We start from the raw sequence: 22,641 nt of genomic DNA, 5'->3' as shown, positions 1-22,641 counted from the left end.
CTGGAAGAAAGCTCACCATGACCTCTTACTCTCCTCCTGTAGCTAGTAAGAGAAGTCTTTATTGATCAGAGAGTATGACTTAAGAAAGAAAGAACTTTATCCAGAGCTAGACAGTTTCTTAGTTGTGGCCAGGAATTGAGACTTGTTTTAGAGCTGCTGAGGGCTTCTTCACTGGTAGCCAGTGAGGCCAAGACCAGAGTCTTCTCAGGGTAGGGAGAAGAGCAAGGATGTCAGTTCCTAAAAGTAGAAGGCAGTGAGGACACAGGCAGTTTGACTTCTTGGAAAAAGGTCAGTAATGAGCAGGGACAGTGTCCAAGGCTTCTTGAGGGTCCCGGGTGACGTCCACATTCTGAGAAGAGAGCCCAAGATTAATAGGAGGAAGATAGCAGTGTAGAGCCCTAGCTCGTCCCCTGCCTCCTATCCTCACTGCCCGGCTCCTCTCTCAGCCAGGCCTGGATCTCGACCCTCTTTTCAGGCCTGCCTGGGTAGGGAATCTCGGCCTGAGGCCTTTGCCCTCCATCTCCATGGTGCCTCAGGTCTGGGCTGTGGGTCCTGCGTTTCTGGAGGCTGGTTATTCTACCTGTTGGTGCAAAACACCCAGGCTCTGTGGCGTTGGGGCAGCCTTTCTGTGGGGGAGGGGACTTTTGCCATGTGCTGTGTCCACAACCAGCCTGGGCCATGGAGTCCCCCACCTACCTCAGGCTTCTCCCGGTGTGTGTTCACGGCCTCCACATTCAGGTAGATGGGCTCCACTTTGCAGCCTCAGAAAAGAGCAAACCATTTGTCTGTAAGCCCTCAAGGTAAGCACAGGTCTTCCCTGAGGTTTTGCCCCCCCCCACCATCAGCACCCACACCCCCAGTTCCATACGTGTGCAGATTGGAACCACCCAGTAGGAGGGAATTTAAACGGCTGTGTGATGCCTGAGGAAGACACCAGGCCTGAGAGGCAGCCTACAGGCGTCCTTCCTGCTCTGCCCCCAACAATCTTAGTTCTCTGAGCTTCAGTTGCTCATTTGTAAATGGGGATGGAGATGAGAGATCTGTTGCCTCCCCTGTCTCTTGTGGTCTGCGAGATCTACGCGGTATGGATGGATCTCTGCTGATCCTCCAAGCCATGTTAGGTGCTGAAGGTGTGGAGGAGTCCTGGGGCCACGCCTTGGACAATCAGTATCAGCAAAGTTCATTTAGAAGACAGTGCGGTTACAGGCAACACCAGGGGTGTAAAACGTCACAGTGGAGTTCTCAGGGACCTGAAGAATGAGGAGGGTGCATCATTGGGGCCTGGAGCTGGCAGAGGAGGCCCAATGCCTGTGGATTGTACCTTACTCCAGGCTTCAGTAAGCCATTCTGCCCTGTGCACACCCCACAATAGATTCGATTCAGTCCCTTTCCTGTTCATGAACCTTTTGTAGTTAACCAATGCCCCAAGAGAATACTGAGCTCTTTCTCCAATATGGCTCCAATCTATAATTTTCCTCTGGTCCCCTTTATGGAGTCCCCCTTCTATAGCTCAGTGTTGTATGCTCACTACACTGTCAGAGACAGAAAAAGTTGGAGCCAGGCCCTGGATTTAGAGGCCATGCTATCCTTTCCCTGTTATCTGACTACCATCAGCCCCACCTCCACCAGGACATCCATCTATTCACGCAGGGAACCTCCCCTAGGACTCTGCTGGGAAAATGGCAGGCACTGGGAGCATGCTCATAGCCCCATATACCTTTCCTTGGATTGCCTGGGGGATACTCACCATGAGCCACAGGCGTGAGTTTGAGCACTGTGTGCAGAGGGCACTTGAGATACGGAAGCTCATCTGGAAAAGAGCAGGAAGCAGCCCTCAGAGATCTCTAGGGCTGGCCAGGGCACCACCTCCAAGGCCTCCGGGCTGGCTGGACTCTCCCCCTGGCACCTCCCCATGCTGGGCTGGGCCTCACCAGGGCCCCCTTCCCCAACCCTGCAGGGGCAGCGCCAAGAGCAGGCTGGGCACAGAGGAGGAGAGCGGGGAGGCGGCCGGCCGGGGGCAGGGAGGAAGGAGCACCTGGGGAAAGGGGGGCAGGCTCTGGGTCCTGCAGGAGGGTCAGGCCGGCCTCCCCAGAGACGGCCACCTATTCACTCCTGGGTCCAACAGGACACCGAGGCAGGCCGCCCCACTGTCGTAGCCTGGGGCCTTGCCCAGACGCCCACCATAAAGTCCCATGGTCCCTGTCGGCAAGTGTCCACTGAGCCCCTGCTGTGCGCCAGAGTCCAGGGCGCAGGTGTGCGTGGCACTGACAGCTCCCGCAGCCTCCTCCCCAGCGCAGCTGCTCCCTCCCACTGCTCCTACACTTCCCCGTGGACTGGCACCCGTGGAGTCACTTGTTCCCAGTTGTTGACCTGGTACATTAAGTGGCTCTGAGTGTTCATGTACAATTTCTTGTCAGGGCCTCCGTTTCCATTTATCAGGCAAGGCTGAGAGGAGGGGACAATAGGCCCATTTTCTGGATGAGGAAACTGAGGCTCTGAGAGGGACGTCCCTCATGGGAAGTCCTGCGTCCAGGAAGAGTCAGAGCAGGGACTTGAACCTAGACCCTCTGAGGCCACGATGTGTGTTCTGTGCCCTGCAGTTGGGTGCCCCTGCCATGGAGGGGCTTGCAGCGTCCTGGAGGTGCCACAGCCACCTGCTGGGCACCCTCATCCTCCTGTACACCCGCTCCCCATCTCCCTCCATTTAGCAAGATCCCTTCATGGAGGAGTTCCACCTCCCTTGGTGGCTTCCCTGATCAGCCCTTAGGTTCATCCGAGGCCTTTGAGGCCTGCCACCGCCCCCCATAGCCAGCCCCCCGAGAGGTCAGGCTGCGCGTGGTACTGGGCATCCATCCTGCTCTTCCTCCTCGTCTTGTCTTCATCGTCGTCAGGCCCTGGGCTGAGGGTGCTTTGTGCCCTATCTCACTGCATCCTCCATGATCCTCTGGGGTTCTGTACCCCTCACTGTACCCATGAGGAAACAGACCTGGAGAAGGGAAGCCACTTGCCTGAGGTCTCTGATCCAGCTCTGCCACTGCCTCAACTAGTGACCTTGGCCCAGATTCTTCCTTCTCTGGCCTTCAGTGTCCTCATCTCACAGGACAGAATTGAACTAGATGCAATCTGAGGGTACCCCAGGCCTGAAGCTTGTGGGTCTACATTCCCAGTCACATCATCTCTCTGGGCTTTGTTCCAACATCACTCACCTGAGTAATGGGGGTAAGAACATCTGTCCACCCCACCCTGCCCTGCCCAGCTGCCAGGGTAGTTGTGAGCAGCCGGCGTGGCCTGTGTGTGAAAGCAAGTAGGAAGTGGAGAAAGCAGGAGGTACCCATGTCCCCCAAGCACTCCACACATATCTGAGAGGGGAAGGCCTCTGGCATGCACCTGGGATCAACTCCTATTGACACTCTGAGCCCTATGACCTTGGGCAAGTCACCTCACTTCTCTCCATTTCTTCATCTGGACAATGGGAGTTATAGTGCCTGCCTCACATTCTCAAAAATTTGCCCTGAAAATTAGAGACGTGAACATACATAAATCTAGCAGGGCAAGGACCCCCATGCTACACATCCCATCAGCTATTTCCAGTGAGGAAATTGAGGACTAGGAAGAGGAAATGACTTATCTAATGTCAAGTTCTCAAGTTCCCTGGGTTAAGATTCTGGATGACCCCATATTACAAGTGCTTTTTATTTTGAAACTAGAATTATAAGAAAAAATCCAAGACTGCAGGACATTGTAGGAATAAAATATTATTTTGTACTGTCCTTAGACACCCTCAAAATATCACGGAAGTGCCAACACTTCAGTATCCACATTGGAAATGGACTCTCACACCTGAAGGTGATATAACCGTCCATTGCCAGGCCACCTGTTCTAGTTTGCAGTTCAGTGTATGTAGTCAGTATATAGGTACTGTGTAAATACAATGTCTAAGATATTTTAAAAAACAAATTACTATTTGAAAACAATTTAAAATACAAACATCATTATTTTAGGGAAATCATCCCTACAGCAAAGACAGAAACCTATAATCAGGATCATGAAGCCATGAAAGGCCCCTGATGGCAGCATGTTTTAGGAAAATACTGGCTCAGCTATTTCAGGTTGAGGCAGACTGTTAATGTTGGCTTTGAAAATGCTAGCTCAGAATAATACTAATACTAATAATAGAAGCTAACATTCAGATAGCCTGTACAATGTGCCATGAACTGTTGTAAGCTCTTTACATATGTTGTTTATTTAAACTTCACCATTATTCTCCCCATTTTACAGATGAGGAAACTGAAGCCAGAGAGGTAAAGGAATTTGTCAAAGGTGGTACAGCTAGTAATTGACAGAGAAAGAATCTGAAGCCAGACATCTTTGTTCTAGATACTCTGCTGTTAACCACTAAGATACAAACTCCTAATTGCTGGTATCAGGGTCTCGAATCATGTTTAGTTCCCCACGCCAGAAACAGAGAGGAAGGTGTTACCAGAACTTTTATCCAGGAAGTATGCCAGGAGGCACCGCATGACAGCCTGGTGGCAGATCACCAGTACGTTCTCCTGTCGTTCTAGCTCCATTATAACTGGCTCCAGACGCTGGACCAGATCCTCATAGGACTAAAAGTGAGAGAGACACTTGGGTAAGAAAGGGAGATGAAGCATATTTGCCAGATGGGAGTAACTCTAAACCAGGAATCAGAAAAACTTGGTTCTGGTGCCAATTCAGTTGTTGACCCAGCAATATGACCTTAGGTAACTCACTGCCTTCTTAGGATCTCTATTTCTCGTCTGCTAAATGAAGACAATCAATATAGTGGACTAAATAACAATAGTAAAACTCCTCACTACGAAATGTCTTCTTTATTTTTTATTTCAGCATATTATGGGGGTACAAATTTTAAGGTTTCAAATAATGCCCTTGCCCCCCAAAAATGTCTTCTTAATTGCACTGCTGATCTTTCATTTAAAAAAAGTAAGAGAAATTCTATGAATATAGGGTTCCTAAATGAAGAAAACCTTGTAAAAAAGAATGATAAGTGTGGATGTAGAAGCCACAGCTACCCTGGGGGCATTTGCCAATCATAGTAACCAAGAGGCTTGAGTTTTTTTTAAAAAACAAACCTCATATAAATAGGAGATAAGGCCTTAGGTATACACAAGGTAGGGAGTTGGGGCTGAGACTGTCATACAAATCTGAGACCCTCAAAGGGAAAATATTTACATCTTCCATAAAAGTGTAAGCTAGAAAAACTCCACTCACAGGCAAAGGGGAACAACAAGAAAATGTATCTGTCTCTTCTTGGCTCTTTGTGGAAAAAATTAAGAGAAGACTCCTGTAAGAATTTATAACCACCAGCCTTCCCTCAGGCGGGGTGGTGATTCAGAATTACATTAGCCATGTTGTTTGGAAAATGTTATGCTGAAAGTTTAATAAAAAGTGGTCTCAAGTTGTTAGCTCGCAGGACTACAGATAAAATGGAAATTTTCTCTGGATTCTCTCAACTCAGGCTGTATGAGATTCCCAAAGATAAATTCTTGCTAAACTGGAGCTCACATAACACAAGGAAATAAGCTGCCATGAACAAGACTAAGCAGAAACAAGAATAGAACCCTAAAAACTTAAGGGATGTACGATATAAAATAAATGTTTGAAATTTTTAAAGCAATAAAATGTGGAATAGAAAATATAAGGAAGAAACAAGATGCCATCAAATATATGATGTAGATTTGAAAAAGAACTAAATAAAATTTCAGAAATGAAAAATATATTCATTAAAATTGAAAACACAGTGGATAGGGTAAACACATATTAGATACCACTTAAGAAATAGTGATTTAGAAGATAAAGCTTGGTCCTTGCCTGCGAGAGTGGCCACTGTGTTGGTGCTCTGGGGCTTGGACCCTGGCTAGCCAGAAAAAAAAAAAAATTTAAAAAAAAAAATAAATAAAAATAAAAAAATAAAAAAATAGAAGATAAAGCTGAAAAAATTATCCAGAATGCAGCAAAAGATACAAAAAGATAGAAAATAGGAAGGAAAAATTAGGAGACATGAAGGATAGAGGCAGGAGTAACACATCTAATTATATTTCCAGAAAGAGATAACAGAGAGAATGTGAGAGAAAAAAAATTAAAGATATAATATATGAGAATTTTTCAGAATTGCTGAAGAATCCCAATCCTCAGATTCAGGAAGTCTCACTACTTCTAAGCAAGACAAATAATAATAATAAAAAAAATATATCTAGACACGTGAGAGTGAAACGCAAAAGGAACAAAGATACAAAGACCTTAAAAGTAAAAGCTAGATAGAAAATAAATGACAACTAGACTGATAGCAGATTTCTTAGCCACAGTAGAAGCCAGAAGACAGTAGGGGGTAATATCTTCAAAATGCCGACAGAAAACAACTGTCCACTTAGAGCTTTCTACCCAGCCAAAGTATCACTAGGATTGAGGAATCCCCCACCCCACCAAGACATTGTAAGACAAAAAGAAGGGTAAGATTACTATCAACAGACCTTCATTAAAAAAGCTTCCAAAGGAAGATGAAAAATTAACTCAGAAGGAAGACTTGAGATACAAGGAACAAGAGCGATCGAAAGAATCAGTAAATGTAGTTAAATCTAAATAAACATTGACTGTTTACCATAATAATAACAGTAATAACAACAGTAATAATTCATTTGGGGGTTAAGACCAAGATTGACCTAAAACACAAAACAATTAGCATGTAAATTATGAGAGAAAGTGACCAGAGTCTTAAAGTTCTATTGTTTAGGGGGAGGGTGGAGATATTGATTTTAGATTTTGTTAACTACATGTATTAAAATGTTAAGTGTCAAGTTGGTTCTATTGCAATGAATAACAAATAATCATTATAAGTGATTTTAAAATACAATATTTTGACCTTACATCCTTAGTGGGATATATCTGCTAAGAATAAAAAGAATCATGATGAAGTCTTTTTAAGAATATTAAGGGTAACTTCTAAATAAATGGAAACAGATTATATAACTTAAACATGGATGTAAAAACTCTATCAATCCTTAAGAAGGCAAGAACAAAATGAAAAATAAACTAGGCATAGAGAGCTCAAGACAAGATAATAGAAATAAACTAAAAAAAATAGTAATTATAATAAAAGAAAATATACCAAACTTACTATTCAAAAGGCATATATTTTTCAGTTTGGATTAAAAACAACAGAATCCAACTATAAGCTGTGTTTACAAGAGACACAAAACAAAAATACACATGGAAGTTGAAATAAATTAATAGATAAAAGTGAACTAGGCAAGCAGTCTCCAGAAGCAATCTTGTATTGCTATATTAATATTAGATAAAATATACTTTTTGGTATGATGGACATTGGAAACTAAGAAAATGGGAGGTTGGGGGTAGTGAGGGATCAAAAATTACTTATCAGGTACAATGTACACTATTCTTGTGACAGGTACACTGAAAGCCATGACATCACCATTACACAATTCATCCATGAAACAAACAAACAAAAAAAACACTCATACCTCCCAAATCTATTGAAATAAAAAAACGAAAATAAAATACACTTTTGGGCAAAAAGGATTATCAGGAGAAAAGAGGTTTGGTCACTATGTAATAATAAAGTGTACAATTTACTAAGAAGATGTAATTGCTTTAAATTCGTATGCCTCTGATAATATAGCCTCAAAATACATAAAGGAAAACAAGGACAAATTAAGATGGATTCTATAATGTCATTTCCAAGGAGGACGATACAAATATGAAAGTGCTATGTAACTGAACAGAATATCTATTGTTTTATCTTCCCAGATGTCCTGCTTTTCTGATAATTCCTCCCAGGAATTTGTATCGGAAATGGAATATGACTAATAAATGCTCTATATTGTGGAACTGACTAAATGGAGGCTGGGTTGAAAGCAATGAGAATTCATCTCATATGGGGATAGGAAAGTGATGGTCTGGTTCATGTGGTGGCAAAGAAGTCGGTTAAACAATTAGCCATTGTCCCTTTGGATGATGCCCTGTTACCCAGAGAGGATGGAGCTTTAGGCAACTTGGCAGCAAAACGTCAGGAAATTAGAGGATGTTGAATTATTTCAAGTGTCTTTAGTGATGGGATACCAGAGAAAAGTCTAGGATAAAGTGGGCCTTCCTGAAAGCAGAGAGAATAAGGAAGCAAATATGTAGCTTTTTAAAAAGTCTGTTGCTTATAGCCAAGAATCTAAGCCAAGGGTCAGATAATCATGTGTTTTGTGAGATGGCAGCTGCCGCAAAATATGCTTTACCCTGTTTCTAAAGCTTTCTAGGCAACTGTGGAATCCTGGCAGTTGGAATGGAGGTCTTGGGGAGGAGTTATAGAAGTTACACCACCCCTCCCAACCTTACCTCTCCCTTGGGATAGCGGTAGCGATATTTATCTTGGTCTCGTAGTGCAAATTCTTCAGGATAGTGTTCCTGGATTTCTTCATAGGTCATCTCCTCACAGACACCCTGAGATAAAGTATTTGGGGCAAAAGTATTCACAAGATGAAATCCACACAGCCTTTGTTATAGTTCTGAGACCAATGATTGTGGAAAAGTAGCAAGTGAGCACCTGGGTCTTGTGAACACAGCTCTGGATTTGCGCCTGTTGTCTGTGAGTGTGTATGTGTATGTGTGCATGAGGTGTGCAGCTATGTGGATGTGAGAGTAAAGGTAGATGGATAGGTGAGCTCATGCTGAGTGTATGGTGTTTTTCTATGATTGTCCCAGTAGGTCCATGGGTGTACCTTACATATCTAATTATGTATTTTTATACCTCCATGTGTGATTGGTAGAAGAGGGTCCATGTATCTGCGAAGTGCATGTATGCAAGTGTGAGCATACTTGTGGTAGGTATCTGTGACTGCAATATGCAAGTGCATGCATGTGTGCACATATACCATAGTGATCTCCCATTTGATAACATTTCCCATCCCTCCTGCCCAGACCTCTTCTTCAGGACCTATGGGAGATAAAGAAACAGATATCCATAGACATTTCAGAGAAGAACAATTAGTAAATTTCTAAGGGTGTCAGAGTGGGCTTTGGGGAGATACACTCTCCTCAAGCAAAGAAAGAATGGAGGACTCAGAGAATTAGTTCCTCAGGAGCTTATGAGAAATTCCAAATCTACTGAGAAATCCCCAGAGGTGAGGTGGCTGCTGGTGGCAGTGGGAAATTATGTTGGGTTTCTAAGGTTTCCTTCTGGATGTGTGGATTTTAATTAAACCATCCTGTGGGTGGGGGAGGGCAGCAGGCTCTGGTTGCTGTCTTTTGGATCCATCTACCAGGCTTCCTTCAGGGGTGAGAAACCCCGCCCCAACCCACAAACAGTTCTGCAGTGTTGAACTTCTCCAACTGACACTGCCCATGAAAGAAAGTGCAGCCTACTGGGTACACAAGGCCCTTCCAGATTGGCTTCAACTTTCTATTCTGAGGAATGCCAGGAGCCTATTGCCTATAGAAATGGCCACTGACTCCTTATTGACTTTAGGCAAACTGCCTAATCTCTGCGAATTTTATTTTCCTTATCTACAAAATGAGGAGAATTACAACTACTTCATAGAAGTGTTTTGAATATTAGGAATAATTTATGTAAAGGATACTAGTGCAGGATGTACATGGCACATTTTAAAGACTCAGTCAGTGGAATTAAGTATAATTATTATTAATCATAGAAAATAAACCAGAAACTTAGGCATCATTCTAAATTCTTGCTTCTTCCTCACCCATCCCTCCAGAGCCAATTCCTGAGATTCTACTTCCTAAATCTCTCTCAAATCTCTTCCTTTTTCCTCCTTCTCTGTCTCCACTGCTACAACTTTAGCAGTTCCATATAAACACAATATCCTATTTGCTTATGCTGCTCTGTCTGCCTGGAATACCATTCCTGATCCTTTTAACTTGGTTCACTGCTACTCAGCCTCAGGCTTCAGGTAGGCATCACTTCCTCCAGGCAGATTCTGGCTGGGTCAGGTGCTGTGCCCTGACTTCTATGCACCTATGGTCTTGTCTATCAGAGCCTGTATCACACACACACTGTTTTGTATTTCTGTTTATTCCTCTGTCTACGTAATTTATCACAAAACTCAGTGAAGATAGGAACTAATCAGACTAATTTCTGTCTCTATCACTACTCCAGAACCTGAAACAAGTAGATGTTCAATAAATGTTCACATCACAGGTGGGCCAGAAATAAGCAGCAACTAAACTCCTATGATGAACAGTTTACACATTTGTTTGCATGCATTTTGTAGCAAATGTATGGGATCTGTAGAACAGTGCTGCATAGCTCTTTTTTAACTATACGTATCTCAGTACCTCTATATTTATGTACATATGTATGAATGTACACACACACACACACAATCTATAGAAGCATATCTAGCAGTCAAGCAAGTTAACCTATCCACACACAAGTTATCTACACTTGTGATGAAGCTTTTATGTTGATGTCCAACCACTATAACCTGTGGGCTGCTGCCCTGTGCCAGTGTACCTAGAGTGCAGGTAGACAATGGAGAAGAAACAGCTTCTTTCTCAAAGAGCTCATAGGAAAACCTGATCCTGAAGAGCCATTGCCATATCACCAGAGTTGAATCCTTTATTCCTCTTTCTTCCTCACCCTGTGAAGCCAGTGCACTACCAAGTCCTGTTGATTCTACCTTTGAAACATTCCCCAAGTCTTTCTTCTTCATCTCTAACGCCACTACTATGGTTCAACATGCCCTCACCTTTTGCCAAACTAATGCAGCCATCTCCTTACTAACCTATGTGCTCATTCTGGCCCTTTTCCCACTGAGTCTCCAAACATGCCCAGGGGTGGACTTTTATTTAAAAAATGTAAATAATGTTCAGACCAATCCTCCTTGATTTAGACCCCATCAATGGCTTCCCACTGTTGTTAGCTCAGCATCTGAATCCCCCAACGTGGCCTATAAGACCTCATGGCTGCACTTGCTTTTAAGCCTCATCCCCATTTTCTCCAGACCTCGTTATCACCATCTCAGCCTCTCTGCTATTCTTTCCTTCAGTTCTCTGAACATGCCATGCTCTCTTCACATCTCTGGGCCTTCACATGAGCTGTTCTCTGTCCCTGAACTAAATTTTGCCTGCTTCATATCTCACCTCTAGCTTCCTCCAGGAATCTTTCCTTGTAAATCCCGCGCCCTCCCCCCCCCCCGCCCCATCAAGTCTGGTCAGGAGCACCCTCATCTTCTGATCCCCCATAATCCCTTATACTGTCCCTCCCATAACCTTTTGTCACATTGAGATGTAATGTCCTATTTACTGACTGCTCCATGAGGGCAGAGACTGTGTCTCTTCTGGCCTTTACTGGATCCCCAAGGCACAGAATAGGATCTGGCACACGGCTGGTTGCCCAGAAATCTTTGTTGAACTAATTAGCTTCCCCACAGGGACTGGAGCAGGGGCAACCCAGGAAATAAGGCCAGACTCAAGCTCCCCACCGCCATGCATCTCACCGCGTCAATCTCGTTCAGGGCCTTCCACTGTTCATAGGGGACACCCAGGGCCTCAGCTGTCTGGATGGTCCTCTTCATGTGGCTGGTCCACACCTTCAGGGAGCTGATGCCCTGGGACCGAATGAAGTTGGCCAGGGCATAGGCATACTAGGGTGTGGGGGTGCAGAGGAGGAGAGGAAGGCAAAAGAAGAGGTGAGAGAGGACAGGGTACCCATGAGAACAAGCTCAGATCTGCTACAAATGGAATGGTGATGAACAAGCAAAGAGCAGAGAGTTTAAATGTTCCAAATTTATAAAAAGCTATACTCTTTCCTATGTGATTAAGGGTCAAGGGAACAGAAAAGCGTGAGTGAGTGAGTGAGTGAGTGAGTGAGTGAGTGAGTGAGTGAGTTTGTGTGTGTGTGTGTGTGTGTGTGTGTGTGTGTGTGTGTGTGTGTGTGTGTGTGTTCATTGATGCTTGCTCACTGAACCCTTTACTTGGTTATTTATTCATTGAAACAGGCCCACCTCTAACATTTGTAGAAGCTAGGACAAAAGTACAAATGGAGGCACCACATCCATAGTATTCCTCCCTTCTCATTCCATTTCTGGCTCTGCACTGCACTTCTAGGTAACTTGAGTACATGTTTGTAGATGATCCACTCACATGACCAAGTTCTGTCCACACCCCACCTCTACTAATCTCCATGCTTCACAAACGGCAACTCCTTGGCCACCCTTTGGCCTAAGGGTGAACACTCCTGTTATATGACCAGGCCTCAGGTGGACAGCCTGTAGGGTAGGCTCATGTAGGCACTGAAAGCAGACTCTAGGCAATAAGGGCAAAGAGTGGGGTACCCTAAGTATGAACAGGTAGTGCAAGTAGAGGATTTGGAAGACATTTCTATTTCTCTTTGACACTGTGAATACCCATTGCTTAAGTAGGGTTCCAGGTATCCAGGTTCTAAGGGCATTAACACATCTATTGAGTGTGTGTGTGGCTCTGTGCTGGGTGCTGGGGTGTTCTTGATCTCAGGGGACGGCCAGTGCAGTGGGGGAAACAATGGCAGCACTGACGGGAACCACAAGGGCTGTGGGAGTCCAGAGGCACAAGTGACTCGCTCTTCTTCTGTGCACAGGTGTGTTATCAGTCACGATGCTGTGTTAGGAACATCCATCTGCACAAATGCCTAGACACAGGCACGCATGTGTATACAGAGATACAGCCACGTTATGCACACATTTAATTAGAGATATGAGTCAACAGGCCGCATGCTCTGGTGTTAGGAGTCCTTGACTGGGAGGTAAGAGACATAGGTCAAACGCCCCCAACTCCCTCACATGGTCCCCACGTGCCCCCGGACAGGTCCCTGCCCCTCTCTGTCCTCATACCGCCTGTAAGAGGCAGAGAGCACTGGCTCGCCTGGCCTGCTCTCTGTGAGCATCACTTTAGATAGTGGGTGGGGGGCACACAGACTCTCTTACACAGTAGGGGCTGCACAAGTGAGAGCGATGGTGATGGGGGTGACAGTCGATGGGAAGTACTTTGTAAACCGGGCTGGTGCACTGTGCCCATGAGCACGAAGGTTGGGGCAGCTGTGAGTGTGCTAGGAAGGTGCACCCTGTGGAGACTGCAGCCACGTGTCAGACCCTGCTCTGAGCTGTGTCGGCAGGGCGTGGCTCCAACCGAGACACCCCTGCCACAGGTGCTCTGACGCGGTGCTGAGGGGTGGGAGTGGAGGGGTCAGAGGTCAGAGTCTATCTTGAAGGGAGGCTGCCCGTCTGGAGCTAAGAAAGGGAGCACCGAGGACTGGGCCTTCTGGGGCCACGCCTGGGACCACACTTTGCTCCTCTCTGGGCCTCAGCTTCCCCATCCATAAACCAATGACAGCAACCAACGCCCATCCCAGGGAGCTGTTGTGAAGATTAAATGAGGCACACACGTGTGCAAGCACATGGCACCACGACTGGGCAGAGGTGCCCAATAAATGAGAGCAATGTCAATAAATGTCCCTCCTGCACTTCACTTCCGACTTGTGCCACCCCAAGCAGTTCTCCCAGCAGAAGCAATACCTGTGCTAACAAGCCCAGGCACAGGGCCAAATGCTGGGGCCATGCACCCCTTTGTGTAGCCAGCACCCAGCACGTGCAGGTCAGTGTGCCTGGCTGGGGAGAAGAGATTCACGCCAGGAGAGTCAGATGGGCCACACCTGGGAGAGCAGGAGCCCAGGGCACGCGACCTGCCTGCGGGGGAGGAGAGGACCAGGAGGGCTTTCTGGACCAGACCATGGAGCAGGTGCTGGGCCTTGGAAGGGAGCGGGAGGGCAGGAAGGACACGTCGCTGGTGGGGACAAGTGCTGCTAAAGTGATACCTGGAGGGTGGGGGCGGGGCAGCGGCAGCCCTGAGTCTGGGAGAAGAAGGATTAGGGGTGGGCCCCTCAGGGCAGCTGTCTGTGTAAGCCACGGTCACCCGCTGACACAGGCGACAGAGGAGGGCAACCTAGGTGGGGAAAGTGCACAAGCAAAGGCCCAAGCTCTTGACCGGTCAGGCAGGGCCAAGAGAAGCAGCTGGATTTGGGCAGACCCTGGGTGCCTCGGCAAAGCTATTAGACCTGCAGAAGCAGTGGGCATACGTGGGCACATGACTGCGTCAAGACTGAGTGGCTGATGGCTGGAAGGGCCAGAATCTGCTTCTCCCCCATCGCAGGGTCCTCCAGCTCCGGACCCAGGCAGTGGCCAGCCTACCCCCCGCCCACCTGGGTCAGCTCAGCCAACCGCTCTGGGTACCTGGTGTCCTCCCCACCTGCTTGCCCCGAGCTGAGAGTCCAGAGTCGCCTCCAATACGGCCTCTGAGGTTGAGCTCACTCTCACCGTGCCGGCATAGGTAGATGGAGCGGGGCGTTACGTGGATGTTCATGAGGTAGTAGACCGTGCGGCTCTGGATGTGGTCCTGCACTCGGTTCACCAAGTAGCGTGTGCCCACGTCGAAGATCTTGATATAGGACAGGTGGCTGGGCCAGAGCCAAGCACAAGTAAGGGCACCTCAGGAACTGATGGTGGTGGAGTTGATCCCAAGAGAAAGTCCCAACCACATACCCTGTTTTCAAGCTTACTCCCCAACCCAGATCTCACCTAATGCGAAGCCATACCTTGCCCTGTCTTGTGTACCTGTCCTATAGACTTATTTCCTGACCACCCCAAGGAGCTCATTGCCTGCTATCATCTCCCCTGTCTCATTTCCTCAGCCTCAGCTTGAGCCAAGCTGTCTTTTCACCTTCATTCATCACACTACAGGCAGCTGGAGTTCTCTCCTCTGTAGTTCACACCCATTATACTCAAAGAGAAAGAGTAATCCTCTGCATCTCTGGCCAGTCTCCAGCATCTCACTGGCAGCTTTTGACCTTTCCATTCCTCCTCCCTTTCTGATCCTGAGCCAAGCTCTTCCTTCCTGTTTTTGTTTGTTTGTTTGTTTGGTTGGTTGGTTGTTGTTGTTTTTTTAGCTATGTATTATACTTTATACTCTACAGGAAGCTATCAGACTGTGTGTGCATATGTGTTTGAGTGTGCATGTCTCTCTTCTCCCTCAGAAAGGGGGTTGGGATGTGTTCTTTCCCTAATTGCCATGCTGTCAACCAACATACCTTTCTCTGTTCTATGCACTGTTCTTGGGGTGGGGATCCAGAGTCTGCCTTTTGGCAGCTCTTTTGGCAGTCAGGAACATATACTTGGAGACATATGACCAATGCCCAACATTCATTCCACAGTCACTCCCTCTGTGGTGTGCCAAGTACTTGGGCATGGGGATACAGAGGTGGTCCACAACACCATTGGAGAACTTGTGGTGCTTGCTCAAAGTTCCTTTCTGTCTCCTCAATTCTGTGTTCTGTCATGAACTAATAACTACATATGGAATGATAATCAAACTATTCAACCACCTGTTTCTGGAGGAGCTGGAAGATGGGGTAGGGACAGTGATTAATCACATCTGAAGCATGGAGCATGACTCCTGAGGTCTCTGCTGTGCCAGGCATTAGTTCTTTAGTTGTTGGCTTAGAGGGAGTTCAGAGAGATTCCTGAGAAGACGTGTGGGAGGCTGGGCCAATGATGTGACACCAGCAACCCTGGTTGCATGGTAACAAAACAAACTGAGTGGAAAGAGCTGCACTAACCCAAGGCAGTTAGTAAGGCTGCTGATGGGTTTGTTTTCAGAAAACCTCTCCCTTGATCTTCCTAGAGAATTTTTTATGTCTGTCTCACACTCCTCACGCCCAGTCCTGTGATCCACACCCAATAGCTCTCACAGGGCACTTGCACTTGTTGAACATTTTCTGTGCATCTGGCCTTTACAATTCTGTGGGGATTTTAAAGTCTCATAACCATCCTACAGAGCAGAGATTATTATCTCTGTTTTATAGGTGAGGAAACTGAAGCACAGAGAAAGGAAGTGATTTACCCAAAATCACTTTCTCAGAAAGAAGTAGACTTGGGATTTAAACCCCAGAATACTCCCCTCTCTCAAATTATGTCTCATAGGACTCTCAGAGCCTAGGGGTAGGCCATATCTGATACACACTTCTTGCCTGGTTACTGTCTGTTCCTAACACTAGGTCCTGCATGGCCCTAGGAGAGCTTCTCAATTCCTCAGCTTAGTCTGATATACTAGGTGCCTTCACACACTGGCGCCAGTTGGCCTCACTTCACAGTCCCACGCCCATACCCATAACTTCTCTGTTTTATTCTTGCCTTCATGCTTTTGCTGTTACACTTGGAATATTCTCTGTAGTCCTCTTATTCAGATGTAACTAGGCTATTGCAAAGTTCTGTTCTCTTTGCTTGAAAAGATGTGCCTTGCTTGATTTCCAAGTTGAGTTCCTACACATTCATCCATCAAGAGTCAGCACATTCACTCACCCCAGGAAGCTTCCTTTGAGACCAGCAGTCCAATGCCCACCCACACCATGTGTAATTTAAAATAAAAACTATAAATGATATAATAATACGAGGAGGTCCTCCTAGGTTCTAGTTTTATTTTTTCTACTTTAACTAACTTGATGCTGTTTTTGAAATATCAAATATTAAAAAGCTTTTAAGGTATTTTTCTTGTTTTTGGTAGCCTCTATCTTGCTAGTGCCCTAAGCACAAGTTTAGTCTGCCTTTTGGGCAATATAGCTCTTCCAGACCTTCTTCCTCCAAGCTGGGCTGAGTTCCATGCTCTGTGTTCCTACAGCCCACTTGGTTTATTGTCTCTACAATTGTGATCAACCATGTACTCATTGTTTTCCCCAACCAAATGGACATTCTGTCAAAGCAGGGACAGCCCTTCCCTCTTTGGGCTCTGTGCTCAGGCATGGAACTTGATGCATGGGTTATAAATGTCTGCTAATAGAAAAAATGATGACATAAATCTGACCTTCTGGATTTATTGTCTTCAGGCCCAAACTGATTCATCAAACAACAACTGAACACCTGCAGGAGTCTAGGCCCAGGACTGGGGGCTTTCTCGGTCTTGTTCTCTTACTTCTGTCCCCTTCCTGCAGGCTCCTTTCACCATATGCTGTTAGCCTATATGGCGCCATTGTGGAAACTTGAAAAAGTAGCACTTTCCTGAAGACATATATAGCCCCACTCCAGCAGATGACAGAAGCAAGTGTACTCTTGACCATGATGTCTGTACAATGAACAATCTAGACAATCACACATAAAGGCCATGCCCCTTGCATTGAATGTCTAAGCCTCATGTAACACTTTTTGTGATACAGGGATGTGGCAGGGGCATCCAGAAAGGAAGTTTGGGGATATGGGTTTGAGTATATATTCTGTTGCTGACTCATTGTGTGGCCTCAGGTAAGTCTTTGACCTGACCTGTGTCTCAGTTTCCCCACCTAAGGAGTGGGGCAATAACAATGCTCATCTCTCAGTACTTTGGTTGGTAAGGCTGGAAGGTTGTTCTTTAAACTTCTTAGGGTGGTAATGACCATGTGAGACCTCCTTAAATTTCTCGCTTGGGTCCTAAAGGGTGTGAGTGACCCAGGTCCCTTCTCATCACACCCTGTTTTGAAAGAGGGTACGGTTCTAGAAACATCCTACATCTAAAACTCACATCTGCCCTGTACTGCTACATAACACCTCTCCTATCTTTGGTTGGTGTTATGACAGAACATTTCTTGTCTTCCTTGGGTCTCCCCATGTTTTAAGGTGCTGTGAGAGCTACCACAGGATAGAACCCACATCTCTTGCCTATATTTACACCCCTTACATCACCAGAGCCAAAGGAGCCTGACAGACTTTTTGATTGAAGAGGCATATGAGTGTTGTGAGAAGAGACATGACTTGAGGATAGAATAAGTAGTTAGAATTCTAGGTCTACCCCCTGACTTGTGGTGGGAGCGTGGGAAAGTAGTTTAAGCTTTCTAAGGCTCAATTTCTTGAAAATTTATGATCATAAGACTTGTCTCAGCCTCCTTTACAGGGATGCTGTGGAAATTCAATGAAAGAAAGAAGGTGAACATGTTGGGAAATTGAAGTGTCATTCATACATGAAGAATACTTTTGTAATAATAATAGAAACACCCACAGGAGGGAGGTATTTGTTCTCAGGGTCCTGATCTGTCCATATTGCTTAGGAAATCACTATTTCAGTCATCTAATTGAACCCTTTCACATCAAGACATAAGAGCCAGGAGGGCCCTTGAAGACAGATCTTCATATTATAGATAGAAAAGCTGAGGCCCAGAAAGGAAGGACATTTTCCCAGGTCCTACAGGACATCAAAAATGGGCTAAAGATCCAGACTTAAACTTTGGGGTGATGGGCTCTTACCTATCCAGTTCATCATCCAAAGGTTGGTAGTTGACCTCATAGCACTCAATTCTCTTTAGAAAGTCTTCCAGAACCTTTTCCTGGTCACAGCCTATGTAATCAGGGCTGCCGAGTTTCACTTGCTGGGAATGGGGAGAAGGACAGAGGCACTAAGGATGACACTAAGAGATGGAGACCATGACAGTGTCCTTAGAAAGGGTCCATAGAGACCATTGAGTACAACACCCCTCATTTTATAGGTGAGGAAATTGAGACTTGGAGAAAGGGTCATGCCCAAGTTTATAAAATCAGTCAATTGAACAGAAGCTCAACTGTGTGACTCCTCATTCCTCATCTCTGTGTGGTCAAATAAGGCCTGTTACATTGTACTTAGTCCCAGAGCACACACTGCTTAAGAAGAATATTTATTATAAGCATAAGAGGACCAGAAACTGTGGTGTGAGAAAAGGCTGAAGAAGAGGAACCAGAGATCTTGACCAGGGATCATAATGTCTCACGTATTGAGTGTTTACCGGGATAATATGGCATGTTGTCTTTGGATTTCTGACGGACTGGCACATCCTAATCCCCCACTGCCTACCATCTCCTCCCACAATCCTTATCTCAGAGAATGGCACTATAATCCAACCAGTCACCTGAGCCTAAATGGAATCTGAGAGTCATCCTAGATGTCATCCTTCACTGCTTAGCAGGCACCAAATCCTCTCCACTCTGTCATCTGGTCTAAATATCCATTCTCTCTTGCCTGTGCTCACTATAGCTTTGTGACTTATTACTCTGTCTATGGTCTCATTATTTCTAATATATTTACCATACGGGAAGCTGGAAGGACTTTTTTTTTTTTTTTTTTTTGAGACAGAGTCTCACTTTGTTGCCCAGGCTAGAGTGAGTGCCGTGGCATCAGCCTAGCTCACAGCAACCTCAAACTCCTGGGCTCAAGCAATCCTCCTGCCTCAGCCACCTCAGTAGCTGGGACTACAGGCATATGCCACCAGGCCCGGCTAATTTTTTGTATATATATTTTTAGTTGGTCAATTAATTCCTTTCTATTTTTAGTAGAGACGGGGTCTCGCTCAGGCTGGTTTCGAACTCCTGACCTTGAGCAATCCGCCTGCCTTGGCCTCCCAGAGTGCCAGGATTACAGGCATGAGCCACCACGCCCAGCCTCGAAAGGACATTTCTAACATGCACATGTCTGAGCACAGCATTCTCCTACTTAAAACACTTCTCCATTTCCTCATATCTTTTAGGAAAAAGTATGAACTATTTCATAGGTGGCTCATGGTTTATCATGACTGAGCCCCAAACTATCTCCTAATCTTCATTTCCCATTGCTCCCCTATTCCCCCACATACTTTGCTTTAGCTAATCTAAGTTACTTATAATTCCCTGGGTATGTCATACTTAGTATATGCTATTCCCTTATTTCCCATTCTTCACCTGCCTGCCAAATTCCTATGCATTCTTCAATATGCAGCTCAATTATTGCCTCCATTGGGAAACCTTCCCTTATATTCACTCCCATGCAAGGTTAGATACTCACCACTGTGCTTCCACAGCCTCCTTTGTTCCTTATCTCAGAGTTCTGCACTTATTCTGCACTTATCTCAGAGTTCTGTCTATATACTTGTCAGTCTCCCTCATTAGACTGTGAGCTCAAGGAAAGGACTCTTCCCTACCTATTTCTCTGTCTCTAATGCACAGAATGGCCTAGCCCAGGTGTATAGTCAATTTCTGTTGAATCAATAAATAGATGAATAGATGGGTGGGTGAAGAGGTAGAAGAAGAACTGAATATGCTCTATGTCCCAGGAGGTAAAAAAAAAAAAAAAAAAAAAAAAGAAAAGAAAAGAAAAAAGACCAATGAGTGAAAATTACAGGGAAGTGGATTTCAGCTTGACTGGGTTGCATTTTTTGAAAGCAATGAGCCTCTTGCCATTGCAGGTGTAAAAGAAAATCTAGACAAATATTTAGCGGAGATTTCACGTATCTGATGGAGGGTTGAAGGAGATGACCTTTAAGGTCTCTTCTGTCCCTGAGCTTCAATAATTTGATGAAGTAGGGAACAAAAAAATGTGATGAATGATCTAGTTCTAGACCACATGCCTTAGAATCAAGCATCAGTGATAGTTCTGACATGAATTGTGGGTCAGAATAAAGACCATAGGCATTTGAGGCAGAGAGCTAAGCCTGAGGTCCAGTCCCACTTTTATCTCTTTCTGGTTGTATGAATCTTTCATAACTCATTTCTCCTCTTGGAACCTCAGTTTCCTCTCTCCAACATAAAAATGATCCCCAACGTACAGGTTTGTTGTGAAAAATGCATCAGAGTCAAGCTTGGTGCCTGGTATGTACTAAAGGCTCTACATACGTTGGCTTCAGTTAATTACATAGGTTCACTGTGGGCCATGATGGTCAGGAAATGCTTCCTGTATGAAGTGGGAGGAGAAGGTCAGGGAGGAATACTTCCTTTAATCTCACAGAGGCCTTTTAGGTATGATCCAAGCCTAAGTCAGAGTAAGGAGGAAAGGTAACTGGTGTTCCTTACCCTGATGTTCTCTGCAATGACGCCAGGGTCATTACAAATGGACTCGATGAAAAAGACCTATGAGAGAAACAGAGGAGAGATTTCTATCTGGGAATTATATTTAGTAGGAACCAACATAGCTTGACCCCTTCTCAATGGCTCAGAGTCATCCCCAGGGGCATCTCTGACAACATAATGTTCACAGGAAGTCTTTTCAGCCTTCTGAGTTTTGTGAGGCAAACTGGCTCTAAGTCGAATGGCTCCAGATCATCGTTTTGTGTCTTTACTGGATTTTAGTTCTTATATGAGCTTTTTGTAGTGGTTCTCTCCACTCCTTCCTCATCATCACCCCCTACAGTGTCAGCCTGTCAGTAGTCATCCTCCATTGCGTAACATGGTATCTCTCCTTTCCTGTTCTGCTTCGCTACTTCTCACTGTATCCTAAAAAGCCAGACAACCAAATTAAAATGTTGAGCCTATGGTAGCTGATTTGGCTGCTCTAAGTCCCCTGCTTTGCCTTTCTTTGGGATTTGTGCTGGATAAGTAGGCTCTAGATAAGAGTGGGAGTATTACTGTACCTTGTAACCATGTTCTTTAGCAAACTGCAGAATCATTGACCGTCGTTCTCTGGTAGTGTTGGTGGCATCAAAAACCTAGAGGCAGGTAATGAGATTAGCTTACTCTGAACCTAGTATTGATAGAACACCTACTTTTTGTTCATCCCTATGCTAAGTGGAGGGATTCCAAAAGGAGGTAGAACTTCAACAGGGTCTTAGAAGATAGGAAGGATTTGGTATTGGCTTATGTCAATTTCACAAGCATTCAGTGAGCTCTTACTTTTCTGCCCAGAAATGTACCAGACCTTGTGAGTACAATAAGGCAAGAGGAAAATTGTGGGATTTTATTAGGATTACTTTATAGAGGTAAAGTAATTGAGGCCTAGAAAAAGGACTTTCCTTGACCAAAATCACTGAGAATTGCTGACAGAAGAGAGCTAGAACTGGTTCTCTCAACTCCTAGGTGAGGGTTCTTCTTTCCTTATCACCTCAGAAGTCCCCATGAACAGGAAACAACTTCCTAACCATAGCACCTGATATGAAACCATTTGCATATTTGAGGATCTCTTCTCCTCTTAGAATTTGCAAATACTATCCCAAGGGTCTATGAAATTAAATTGACTAGAAGTTTAGGTAAATCTCTAGAACTCAAAAATATTTGTACTGCAGTCTTAAATTCTAGTAGAGTCCTGCTGAATTCTTGAGGGTGGACTAGTAGAGAATAGTGGTTAAGAGTGGAGATTCTGGAGTTACACAACCTGGATTCCACTTCTGGCCCTGTTGGGTACATGACATACCACCTTGAGAAATTATTTAATCTCTCTGTGAGTCATTCTTCTTGGCTCTGAAATGGTATATAATAACAATACCTATCTCACAGGGGAGTGTGAACTTAAATTATTAATATATGCAAAGAACTTAGAACAATGTATGGCATATCATAAATATTCAGTACATCTCAGCCATTCTCCATTTCAGCAGATACTTGAGGAAAAAATGGAAATTTCTTTACCGCAACATGACCTTCCTCACGGCTGAGATAGTTGTGAACATCCTTCAGGGCTGCCAGGGCACACTGTCTGAAATAGACCACAGAAGAAACAGAGACAACCCCTATTCACGAGGATGGGTTTCTCTTTCTTTTTCTGTATTGTCTTCTATACCATCTCTCACATTAAGTTATTCATCTATGAACATCTACATAGGATGTCCTATGTTCTACACATCATGCCAACCACAGAGGGGTCAAAAAGTTCAAA

General features: G+C 45.1%; 1 protein-coding gene across 2 annotated transcripts in view; it reads right to left on the bottom strand.

Annotated features, from left to right (window-relative positions):
* Positions 1 to 31: 31 nt before the first annotated feature.
* LOC142860986 (6-phosphofructo-2-kinase/fructose-2,6-bisphosphatase 1) overlaps positions 32 to 22,641 on the bottom strand; it is a 78,154-nt gene continuing 55,544 nt past the window's right edge. For both annotated transcript variants that reach the window (XM_075999873.1, XM_075999874.1), the window contains 11 exons: positions 22,395 to 22,461; positions 21,404 to 21,478; positions 20,847 to 20,903; positions 18,300 to 18,421; positions 14,284 to 14,491; positions 11,502 to 11,648; positions 8,383 to 8,487; positions 4,481 to 4,610; positions 1,748 to 1,810; positions 697 to 761; positions 32 to 349 (listed from right to left, as the gene is read on the bottom strand). In XM_075999873.1, the coding sequence (XP_075855988.1) occupies positions 290 to 349; positions 697 to 761; positions 1,748 to 1,810; positions 4,481 to 4,610; positions 8,383 to 8,487; positions 11,502 to 11,648; positions 14,284 to 14,491; positions 18,300 to 18,421; positions 20,847 to 20,903; positions 21,404 to 21,478; positions 22,395 to 22,461 (1,099 nt within the window). In that variant the 3' untranslated portion in view covers positions 32 to 289. The remainder of the gene's footprint in view (positions 350 to 696; positions 762 to 1,747; positions 1,811 to 4,480; positions 4,611 to 8,382; positions 8,488 to 11,501; positions 11,649 to 14,283; positions 14,492 to 18,299; positions 18,422 to 20,846; positions 20,904 to 21,403; positions 21,479 to 22,394; positions 22,462 to 22,641) is intronic.

Source organism: Microcebus murinus, unplaced genomic scaffold (assembly GCF_040939455.1).
Source record: "Microcebus murinus isolate Inina unplaced genomic scaffold, M.murinus_Inina_mat1.0 scaf021_hap2_Mmur4.0, whole genome shotgun sequence".
Classification (NCBI taxonomy): Eukaryota; Metazoa; Chordata; class Mammalia; order Primates; family Cheirogaleidae; genus Microcebus; species Microcebus murinus.
Note: the sequence above shows the minus strand (reverse complement) of the source record. Positions and strands in the feature narration are given on the sequence as shown.